At 42.8% G+C, this 12,875-nt stretch overlaps 1 protein-coding gene across 1 annotated transcript in view; it reads right to left on the bottom strand.

The window, feature by feature from the left end:
- Window positions 1-1,842: 1,842 nt before the first annotated feature.
- The window catches only part of slc38a9 (solute carrier family 38 member 9), a 55,363-nt gene continuing 44,330 nt past the window's right edge, over window positions 1,843-12,875 (bottom strand). Inside the window, exons 10-15 of the mRNA XM_041897435.2 lie at window positions 12,442-12,549; window positions 11,909-12,015; window positions 7,281-7,394; window positions 5,265-5,413; window positions 3,272-3,361; window positions 1,843-2,963 (exon numbers count right to left, since the gene is read on the bottom strand). Of these exons, the coding sequence (XP_041753369.1) occupies window positions 2,798-2,963; window positions 3,272-3,361; window positions 5,265-5,413; window positions 7,281-7,394; window positions 11,909-12,015; window positions 12,442-12,549 (734 nt within the window). The 3' untranslated portion in view covers window positions 1,843-2,797. The remainder of the gene's footprint in view (window positions 2,964-3,271; window positions 3,362-5,264; window positions 5,414-7,280; window positions 7,395-11,908; window positions 12,016-12,441; window positions 12,550-12,875) is intronic.

The raw sequence follows: 12,875 nt of genomic DNA, 5'->3' as shown, positions 1-12,875 counted from the left end.
CTGCAGTTGTTCTTCCCCAACTTCATCCTGCAGCCATCACCTGCGTTGTGGGAGGCTCTATTGCCAACCAACCAATCAGGGTGTTTTTGTTTGACCCCACGCCAATGTGACCAAAGACATGACTGAAACAGGAACCAACTTTGACACAATTCATTATACAGTGGATATATACACATTTTAATATGATATTTGATGCACTCTCACAGACTGATTGTACAATGTACACACGATTTCAGTTTGAGTGTGTGAAATGGGGGTTGGAGACATGTTTATTTTGACATTATAAAGAAAAACTTTTAAACAATGGCAACACTGACATGTTGATCTGAGCCTTGCTGTTGGAAAACCACAGTGTCCAACTTTCGGCTGTCGCAGATGCATCTCCCCCGACTTCGCCTTACCATTCGCTAGCTAATTGATTTGCAGGTGGTGGCATCATGCCCAGTAATTGCTTATATGTATATAGAGCAATAGTAATGACGTATTTTTGTAGGCACTAATGCCACCATGGCTCATTGGCCAAAGCCTATGGGGAAAATCGTTTTTGTAGAACAAAACATATAAGTGCTCCTAAACCAGTGTTAACCGCAACCTTATTTTGAGCGTTCATCCCAAAACCCTATTCTTTCCCCATTTGGAATGGCCAAACGAACATTTTTAGGACTACAAGCTGGTGAGCTCTATAGAGCACATGTATACAGTTACTTGGTTGTAACTGCGGACACGCAAGGTATTTTAGACTGATTGGAGATGTTCTACCTTACTATTCCAATAGCAGTTTGTTACTTCATTGTAATATTGTTTATTGCTATATCCTGATATTGTATTTAAATTACTAATCATTCCTCTCTTTATTCTGTAATTTCAGACAACCACACACACACACTAAAAAACCCCTGTGAATATAATTGCCATTAAACACCATAACTGGAATTGGAGTAGTTGACATCTTTCTTACTGAAGAATGAGGCCTGCTTTTGTATCACGAGCAACATTTAGTGAACGTACACTCCATTACACCACCCATACAATCCCTTTATCCATCCGACAACATTAAGGTGCAGTTTCTCAGAAGAATTAAGTTAAGAACCATATGTAGCAACAACAAAAAGAAACTGTTCAAAACAGAGTTAGCTTCCATTTGTTCAAGTATACTGTTGGTGCTCCAAAATGACTATGGCATCATTCTGTCAAATGGCAGATGTACAATATATATATATATATGTTACAATAACACTCTGGAGTGAGGTTTACCCTTGGTACAGATCTGGGATCAGCTTCCCCTTCCCCAATCCTAGTGGGGAAAATACAAAATTGACCCAAGATCAGCGTCTCTCGGGGCAACTTTACCCTACTCCTTACAATAACAACGTAATACATTTAAGGAAAATACCACTCCAACTTTTCATATTTGTTTCGTTAGTCCACTGTTGATTCAGTCACAAAATGTTTTGCATGTCAGCAATCAAGTTTAAGAGAGAGAATTTTTTTAAAAAAATACAGGAAGTGTTGAAGTATGATGCGTTTTAAAGATGCCAAATTATTTTGAAAGTTCTATATCTTAAACTTGATTGCTGACATGCGAAACATTATGGGACTGTATAAAACAAATATGAAAATAGTTGGAGTGGTATTTTCCTTTAAGAGCCAGGGAACAAATATGAACCCCCTAATCCCACCCAATGATCTACATGGGCCAAGAAAATTCAAAAGGCCAAAAACGGAAACCACAATATAATTTCCCTGCTTTTACTTCTAACAATTCCATCCAGATGTTTTTTTTGTGTGTTTTTTTAAGATACAATGAATACAGGACATGATTTGTGCATTTCCCCTGAGGGAGGGGGGGGTTTAAGGGAATCATTTAGTAACATTGGTCAGTCAAATGCTTCACTCTCTGGGGAATTATGCTGCAGAATGTCTGTGATCACATGATTATCCATTGATAACTCTCCCACAGACTTCTGGCCGTTGCACTGTTCTACTTTGAAGCAAGCTATGCACACATTATTTCTAATCAATTATTAAATTGGGATGCTTCAATTATGTTATACATATTAATTGCATTTAAACAAAATTAAATATGAATGTATTTTGCGCTGATTTGAATAGTGCTTAATCGTTCAAATTACAATGGAAACCCAAAAAATAAATAAACCTTTTAACTGATATTTCGTTATTTCCACTTTATCAGAACAGCATATGTGAACAAGGCTGTGCAAGACTAGCTCCGTCCTATTGAACTATGAAATAAACCAAATAATAATTAAATCAAGATAAAATAACCTAAAACGTATTTCTGCACTATCATGTTGAAGGAGGATAGTTCTGAGGGGAAAGTCAATGCCCTTAAAAAAAAAAAAACGGTGAAAATGATTAGTGTTAATAGGTTTGTGGAGGGTGCAAAACTACCGTAAATATCCAAAAAGAGTTAATAGTGAAAAAATAAGCATAATCAAAATTGACGTGAAACTCCCACTAAAAGAAGAGAACATGCAGTTAAAGACATCGGCTTGAATTCCCCAGAGACTGCTACCTGTGCAGACCAGACTATAAGAGTTGACCACTGGATGCAGTCTCCATGTATACAAAAGGCTTGTGCAGGGTCGTAATCATCAGTGCACTCACCAGAAAAAGGTTTTTGAAACATTTTGCATCGGAAAACTAAAATGAGCATTTCTCATTGGACAAGTCCAAGTAGTCCCACCTCCCTGTTTCTGTCCATTTTCTTCTGTTTGGTGACTAATGAACACGACCCTGGTTCATTGAGGGACCGACCAACCAACTAGTGGCATAACTACATGAAGAACTGTCCTGCCACATTGGCCACGCCCAGGACAATGAGGAGGCTGTGGAAGATGGCCGAGGGCCAGCTGAGCTCCCCTCTACGCTTCTGGGAGATCATGTGGACCAGGGAGGGGAAGACAAAAACCAGGGCCAGGCCACACGTTGCCCCCGAGTACCTGGGAGGAGAAACAGAGAGAGGACGGATGATCTATATGGGCTGGGCAAGCGAGGGTGAATTCAATTCAGTTCAAAGAGGGTGCGTTATTTTTACTGTGAGACACTGGGCCAAAAGTGTGTTTAAAGTAAAATGTTGGTGTCAATCTTACATTAATGTTAATGGGGGGATTTGCAGGATAATTTGAATACCGATATCTCAAGGATTTGGCCCTACATTTTTATTTTCCATTTGAAAGGAACACCTTGTTTTTGGTTCTCTTTATCAACAAACATCTTTCTAATTTCCATAGCTTAGCAGCCGTCTTACCTTATAATGGAGCCGATGTTGGGGTAATACTTCGCCATGCAGACACCAGTGCCAACGATGAAAATGTTCAGAGTGAAAACGTGGAAGAAACTAGGGGATAAAGAGATTAAGAATTGTAACATTTTGTAGAAAGCTTGTTTTAACCATCAAAGCTTCAACACACAAGACTGACCCCTCTTCTAATGGAGACATCAGTAAATTAGCTGCTGGGTTTTTCCCGTGCGTATCGAGAATGGTCCATCAACCAAAGGACATCAAGCCAACTTGACACAACTGTGGGAAGCATTGGAGTCAACATGGGCCAGCATCCCTGTGGAACGCTTTCGACACCTTGTAGAGTCCACGCCCCGACGAATTAAGGCTGTTCTAGGGCAAAAAGGGGGGGTGCAACTCATTATTAGGAAGGTGTTCCTAATTTTTGGTATATTCCGTGTATAGAACTTTGGATTTCCCCCCCATCTCAAAATCTAATGGTTTTCACCATTTGGAAGTTTAGTGAGCTACTCTTTCCTCCTCCTGCTTTGGCCATGCAGTCAGTCCGCCTCGCAAAATGATTGCGGTCCTCATTATGAAATTATTAACTTTACCCTGTATATCTAAAAACCACCATAAACACATTGTTTAAAGCAAAACTACCAAAACTATTGCCGATGGTGAACCTGAACAATCGAAGTAAAATCTATTGTAAGCCTGTTCAGCAGGTATAGCCAGATGAAAGTTGTCTTCACTCATTTACTTTCATTCCTGTAAAACACTTATTTTCAACAGCGCATAGATAATAATAACCGGGCAAATTACAAAAGTTGTCACTCAATTAATAAAGCCTAATATCTAGCAAGCCATTTCAGCAGTTGAATGCTGAAGGTGCCATGCAGATGTGCAAGATCAGGAACAGGCCGCCTACCTCGTTGGTCAGCGTGCGTCGCTGGGAACAGTGCAGAGTTTGACTAGGATACTGATATTCCCTAGGGTTGTTTGGCATATAAAAACGACTTGTAGATCAATGACTGTCAACACAGTTACATGTTTAGTTCGACACTGAAGGAGAGGACGTCACAGAAGATAAAAAGGTATTTTCGTAAAGTAATATCAGCAAAACATTTGAGTGGATCGGCGATTCGTAACGTTTGAATCGATTGTCTGACCCGATGCATGCTACATTTGGACCGATGCAGTCAACTCTTAAATATTTGAATCGGACATATTGGTGAATCATTACATCCCTATTAAGGTGCCAAGACAAACGGGCAGCTGGGCGTTGGTACCCATACGCGAATATCTCTCTCCTCACTGAATGAATGCTGTCAATAGAGGAACGGCTGATAGAAACTGATAATTGTGCGCGTGACTTTACAATTACATTTGAATGAACTGAATGATGACGATGAGGAAGGTGAAGGTGATTGAATTCAGAACAATAGTGTAATAATGATGAAGAATTGTGAACACCAAGAAAGCAGCTACTGCTGCCAACAACGTGTTGTCCTCCTCCACCTCAGGGGAGGCGCACCGTGTTCTAAATAACTCAACTGGCAAGTTTGCCTGTCTGTAAAGAGAAGGGCGGGCTGTACTTTGATCCTGATGCTCTGATTGGATAGCGTGAAGCAGTCTCTAGCTTCACATTCCCCCCCCCCCGATCACTCGTCATCGCATGTTTGGGTCTGATCATTCAGATTGCTGCTGCCTTCTGTTAGCCTGCTACTATGATAAACCCATAGGCGAGGACGTTTGCTAGCAAGCCATCAATGTGCATAATATCTACCAAGCAAAGTGACAGTAGGGAAAGAAGAAGAAATGCTGATGAGCATTCTGTGACAGCAAACTTGAGGACAGTAAAACAGACACACATACAACCCCCCTCCGTGCGCTGCTACTAATCTGCAGCGGTTTTGGGGACATTGATATTTGAGGCATAATAAAACCCTTCAGCTGTTTCCAACCACGAGTAGCACATACACTACGTGACAAGGCTAGGGGCAGCGGCAGTCGCTACCTGGGGTAGTGTTTCCCGAAGACCTGGCTCATCACCTGGACGCGCACCAGGTAGCCCAGCAGGGGGTAGACGGTGGTCATCTGGAAAAGCAGGCAGGTCCGTGCCACAAACACCAGCACGTCACTGCTGGGGAAGTTATCCAGGAAGTTCTGCAAGAAACAGACAAGACAAGATGTCAGAAGGGTGGCAACTGTCATTTCATAACGCCTAACTTAAAGGAGTAGGGTAAAGTTGCCCCTAGATGCTGATCTCTGTTCCATTTGGCCTTTTCCCCACTAATGGTTAAGGTTAGGATTGGGGGAGGGGAAGCTGATCCTAGACCTGTACCTAGGGGAAACCACCCTGGTGCCAACTCAGATACACTACATGACCAAAAGTATGTGGACACCTGCTCGCCGAATAGCTCATTCCAAAATCATGGGCATTAATATGGAGTTGGTCCCCCCTTTGCTGCTATAACAGCATCCACTCTTCTGGGAAGGCTTTTCACTAGATCAGGGTTCTTCAATTCCGGTCCTGGAGGGCCGAAACACTTCTGTTTTTTATTTCTACCTGGTAGTTAATTGCACTCACCTGGTGTCCCAGGTCTGAATTAGCCCCTGATTAGAAGGAGAGGATGAAAAACAGAGGTGTTTCGGGCCCTCCGGGACCGGAATTGAAGAACCCTGCACTAGATGTTGGTACATTGCTGCAGGGACTTGCTTCCATTCAGCCACAAGAGCATTAGTGAGGTCTGGCACTGATGTTGGGCGATTAGGTCTGGCTCGCAGTCGGCGTTCCAATTCATCCCAAAGGTGTTTGATGGGGTTGAGGTCAGGGCTCTATGCAGGCCAGTCAAGTTCTTCCACACCGATCTCGACAAACCATTTCTGTATGGACCTCGCTTTGTGCATGGGGACATTGTCATGCTGAAACAGGAAAGGGCCCCAAACTGTTGCTACAAAGTTGGAGACATAGAATCGTCTTGAATGTCATTGTATGTTGTAGTGTTAAGATTTCCCTTCACTGGAACTAAGGGGCCTAGCCCAAACCATAAAAAAACAGCCCCAGACCATTATTCCTCCACCAAACTTTACAGTTGGCACTATGCATTCAGGCAGGTAGCGTTCCCCTGGCATCCGCCAAACCCAGATTCGTCCGTCAGACTGCCAGATGGTGAAGCGTGATTCATCACTCCAGAGACCGTGTTTCCAGAGTCCAATGGCAGCGAGCTTGACACCACTACAGCCGACGCTTGGCATTGCGCATGGTGATCTTAGGCTTGTGTGCGGCTGCTCGGCCATGGAAACCCATTTCATGAAGCTCCCGACTAACAGTTATTGTGCTGACGTTACTTCCAGAGGCAGTTTGGACCTCGGTAGCGAGTGTTGCTACACGCTTCAGCACTTGCAGTCACGTTCTGTGAGCTTGTGTGGCCTACCACTTCGCGGCTGAGCCGTTGTTAATAATATAATAATAATAATAATAATAATAATAATAATAATAATAATATGCCATTTAGCAGACGCTTTTATCCAAAGCGACTTACAGTCATGCGTGCATAAATTTTTGTGTATGGGTGGTCCCGGGGATCGAACCCACTACCCTGGCGTTACAAGCGCCGTGCTCTACCAGTTGAGCTACAGCACCTAGACGTTTCCACTTCACAATAACAGCACTTACAGTTGACCGGGGCAGCTCTAGCAGGGCAGTAATTGACGGTCTCACGTTGAAAGTCACTGAGCTCTTCAGTAAGGCCATTCTACTGCCAATGTTTGTCTATGCTCGATTTTATACACCGGTCAGCAACGTGTGTGACTGAAATAGCTGAATCCACTAATTTGAAGGGGTGTCCACATTCTTTTGTATATATAGTGTAGACATGAGAGTTAGACATAATTGCTAGAGGTCAAGTCAAATAAGAGGGGAATATCCACTCTGCTCTTCTCCGTGTCTTGGAGATTATTTTTGTCCAGCTCCTGTTATTTTGGATGTAAATAAAACCCTCTCTCTTCAAAAGTGAAGTGAAAGCCTTACTGGTTCAATGCAGTCTTTTGACAGAGGAGGGGAGGGGAACGCAGCAAAGATCAACACTCCCACGTATAGGTACGTCAGTCCCACCAGTAGGTAGGCCACAGACAAGTCCCGCACCTGAAACCACAACACAACATTGTTTATTTCATGATAGAACAGAATCGACACAGTAGATGGAATAGATCTTTATTACTTCATTATACAGAGACAGAGGAAACTGTCGCACACAACAGGCTGGGTGCAGCACATGGTCAGCCGCAGAGCTAAGTAGGTTAGGGGTTAAGTGCCTTGCTCAAGGGCAACAAAACCACGGTCAAATAGGTTGTTCTTCACAGCACTGTTGGTGACCAGGTTATGCTAATATGTAGTCACGCTCACCAGAGTTCAAAGCTTGGCAAAAGAGACAATTGTTCTCTATTTTATCAGGTAATGGAATTGCACAATCGGCAGTACAACCACGTGAAGTGTCTAAAGTTTGCTTCCAAACATTAACGGTTGTGAGACTAGTGACTGAGTAGACTGTGGGGTTTGGGTAAGCAAAAAATGCGGGTAAGCAAAAAATGTGAAAGGAACAGGAAACAGAGATTGGAGCCAGAGACTTCACAATAGAACAATGAAAAGTGTACAGGGCTCTTGTCAAAAGTAGTGCACCAGGGAATAGGGTGCCATTTGTGACGCACTTTTAGTCTACTCTGTAACTCTGACACAAGCCACTTCCTTCCTGTCTCAACAGTGGTTTTCAGAACAAAATGCCCTGACACGGTAAAAATATTAATAGTTCCAGCAAAAAATGTTTGGTAAGAATCTGTGTTGTCAAACGTTAATGGTTAGTCATACATAACACCAGCAGCCTCAAACTGAAGGTAATGGGGTTCGGCAGTTGGAGAAAAGTAGTGACAGACTAACCATGGAGAACACTAAACATGATGACAGACTAACCATGGAGAACACTAAACATGATGACAGACTAACCATGGAGAACACTAAACATGATGACAGACTAACCATGGAGAACACTAAACATGATGACAGACTGACCATGGAGAACACTAAACATGATGACAGACTAACCATGGAGAACACTAAACATGATGACAGACTGACCATGGAGAACACTAAACATGACAGACTAACCATGGAGAACACTAAACATGATGACAGACTAACCATGGAGAATACTAAACATGATGACAGACTAACCATGGAGAACACTAAACATGATGACAGACTAACCATGGAGAACACTAAACATGATGACAGACTGACCATGGAGAACACTAAACATGATGACAGACTAACCATGGAGAACACTAAACATGATGACAGACTGACCATGGAGAACACTAAACATGATGACAGACTGACCATGGAGAACACTAACATGATGACAGACTGACCATGGAGAACACTAAACATGATGACAGACTAACCATGGAGAACACTAAACATGATGACAGACTGACCATGGAGAACACTAAACATGATGACAGACTAACCATGGAGAACACTAAACATGACAGACTGACCATGGAGAACACTAAACATGATGACAGACTGACCATGGAGAACACTAAACATGATGACAGACTGACCATGGAGAACACTAAACATGATGACAGACTGACCATGGAGAACACTAAACATGATGACAGACTGACCATGGAGAACACTAAACATGATGACAGACTGACCATGGAGAACACTAAACATGATGACAGACTGACCATGGAGAACACTAAACATGATGACAGACTGACCATGGAGAACACTAAACATGATGACAGACTGACCATGGAGAACACTAAACATGATGACAGACTGACCATGGAGAACACTAAACATGACAGACTAACCATGGAGAACACTAAACATGATGACAGACTAACCATGGAGAACACTAAACATGATGACAGACTAACCATGGAGAACACTAAACATGATGACAGACTGACCATGGAGAACACTAAACATGATGACAGACTGACCATGGAGAACACTAAACATGATGACAGACTGACCATGGAGAACACTAAACATGATGACAGACTGACCATGGAGAACACTAAACATGATGACAGACTAACCATGGAGAACACTAAACATGATGACAGACTGACCATGGAGAACACTAAACATGATGACAGACTAACCATGGAGAACACTAAACATGATGACAGACTGACCATGGAGAACACTAAACGATGACAGACTGACCATGGAGAACACTAAACATGATGACAGACTAACCATGGAGAACACTAAACAGATGACAGACTGACCATGGAGAACACTAAACATGATGACAGACTGACCATGGAGAACACTAAACATGATGACAGACTGACCATGGAGAACACTAAACTATGACAGACTAACCATGGAGATAACTAAACATGACAGACTGACCATGGAGAACACTAAACATGATGACAGACTAACCATGGAGAACACTAAACATGATGACAGACTAACCATGGAGAACACTAAACATGATGACAGACTGACCATGGAGAACACTAAACATGATGACAGACTAACCATGGAGAACACTAAACATGACAGACTGACCATGAAGAACACTAAACATGATGACAGACTGACCATGGAGAACACTAAACATGATGACAGACTAACCATGGAGAACACTAAACATGATGACAGACTAACCATGGAGAACACTAAACATGATGACAGACTAACCATGGAGAACACTAAACATGACAGACTGACCATGGAGAACACTAAACATGACAGACTGACCATGGAGAACACTAAACATGACAGACTGACCATGGAGAACACTAAACATGATGACAGACTAACCATGGAGAACACTAAACATGATGACAGACTAACCATGGAGAACACTAAACATGATGACAGACTGACCATGGAGAACACTAAACATGATGACAGACTAACCATGGAGAACACTAAACATGATGACAGACTGACCATGGAGAACACTAAACATGATGACAGACTAACCATGGAGAACACTAAACATGACAGACTGACCATGGAGAACACTAAACATGACAGACTGACCATGGAGAACACTAAACATGACAGACTGACCATGGAGAACACTAAACATGATGACAGACTAACCATGGAGAACACTAAACATGATGACAGACTGACCATGGAGAACACTAAACATGATGACAGACTGACCATGGAGAACACTAAACATGATGACAGACTAACCATGGAGAACACTAAACGATGACAGACTGACCATGGAGAACACTAAACTGATGACAGACTGACCATGGAGAACACTAAACTATGACAGACTGACCATGGAGAACACTAAACATGATGACAGACTGACCATGGAGAACACTAAACTGATGACAGACTGACCATGGAGAACACTAAACATGACAGACTGACCATGGAGAACACTAAACATGATGACAGACTAACCATGGAGAACACTAAACATGATGACAGACTGACCATGGAGAACACTAAACATGATGACAGACTGACCATGGAGAACACTAAACATGATGACAGACTAACCATGGAGAACACTAAACATGATGACAGACTGACCATGGAGAACACTAAACATGATGACAGACTGACCATGGAGAACACTAAACATGATGACAGACTGACCATGGAGAACACTAAACATGATGACAGACTGACCATGGAGAACACTAAACATGATGACAGACTAACCATGGAGAACACTAAACATGATGACAGACTGACCATGGAGAACACTAAACATGATGACAGACTGACCATGGAGAACACTAAACATGAAGACAGACTAACCATGGAGAACACTAAACATGATGACAGACTGACCATGGAGAACACTAAACATGACAGACTGACCATGGAGAACACTAAACATGATGAGAGACTAACCAGGGAAGTGAACTCAACAGAGGATAAAAGCTAAGTCAACAGAGAATCCGGGTAACTGTGTGAAGAGATGTGTTAGTGTGGACTAGAATATGTGTATGGATTGTGAGGATCTGACATGGAGAGGGAGGGAGTTCCTGAGTTGGGGAGCTGCACTGCTAAAAGCCTGGTCTCCCATGGAGTGGAGCCTGGTGCGAGGGATGGTGAAGAAGCCAGTGTCAGAGGAGCGCAGTGAACAGGTGGGAGTGTAGGGGTGCAGGGGGTCAGTAAGGTATGTGGGCGCCAGTCCATTGACTGGCCAACTAACTCACGTTGTTCTCCTGGTGTAATGGAGGCATAACCGCTAACGTGGCCAACTAACTCACGTTGTTCTCCTGGTGTAATTGAGGCATAACCGCTAACGTGGCCAACTAACTCACGTTGCTCTCCTGGTGTAATGGAGGCATAACCGCTAACGTGGCCAACTAACTCACGTTGCTCTCCTGGTGTAATGGAGGCATAACCGCTAACGTGGCCAACTAACTCACGTTGTTCTCCTGGTGTAATGGAGGCATAACCGCTAACGTGGCCAACTAACTCACGTTGTTCTCCTGGTGTAATGGAGGCATAACCGATAACGTGGCCAACTAACTCACGTTGTTCTCCTGGTGTAATGGAGGCATAACCGCTAACGTGGCCAACTAACTCACGTTGCTCTCCTGGTGTAATGGAGACATAACCGCTAACGTGGCCAACTAACTCACGTTGTTCTCCTGGTGCTTGTTGCTCTTCATCAAGGTGATGATGCAGTTGTGGATGAAGAAGGCCAGGGTGAGAACACCAGTCAGCTGAGGGAACAGCAGCCTGAACTCTGGGGGGTGGACACACACACGTTACCAAGTTAGTTGCATAATTTAACTTTGAGCAAATAAGGAGTATGTCAGTCTCTTGGGGTCTGTCATAGTCCTCAAAAAAACTTGACATGTTATCATATTGATTTGTAAAGGCCTGACCCCAAACTAAGGGATCAATCTCCCCAGACATACAAATTGAACAGGAAAAGGCCCCCAACTGTCTGCAAACACTGATTAAGATAGCATTGTTGTTTAATGGGCGGAGCTTATCCAAGGTATTTTGGGGTCAAAGTTGTGGAAAATCACTGGGCCGCCTCATCGTAAACAATTACATCATCGTGACTCATCATTATCGCCACCTATTTGTAAACAATGACATCATCATAATCACCATTGCCACCTTTCTTGTAAACAATGAAATCGTAGTCATCATCATAATTTACCTGGGACGTAGAAATGAGTGGAATCTAACCAGTGGAACTCCAGGTGAAAGCCCAGACGAATAGCCTTCAGTGTGACCAGGATGATCAGGTAGACCACAGATATGGTGCCTGGGGGGGGAATCAATAGAGATCAATGAGGCAAAAGTAGTCGTACAGGGCAGCCAGAAACAGAAACACATGTTACCAAACAATGACTCATGTCAACCCATTTACCTCACTTTAACAAAAAGCTGACTGCTTTTTCAGAGTCAAGCTATTGTTTGCATGCCTCATTGACAATCATGAGCAAAATGACTTCTATTTTCACTAGCCATAGCAAAAATGGTGATATCATTGAACTGAGCTTTCGTTAACGGTAGCTAGACAATTTAAAATTGGGAAAATCCATAATAGCTCCTCAAACATAAATAATGAATTTATAAAATGCATAGATT

Source organism: Coregonus clupeaformis, chromosome 15 (genome assembly GCF_020615455.1).
Source record: "Coregonus clupeaformis isolate EN_2021a chromosome 15, ASM2061545v1, whole genome shotgun sequence".
NCBI lineage: Eukaryota > Metazoa > Chordata > Actinopteri > Salmoniformes > Salmonidae > Coregonus > Coregonus clupeaformis.
Note: the sequence above shows the minus strand (reverse complement) of the source record. Positions and strands in the feature narration are given on the sequence as shown.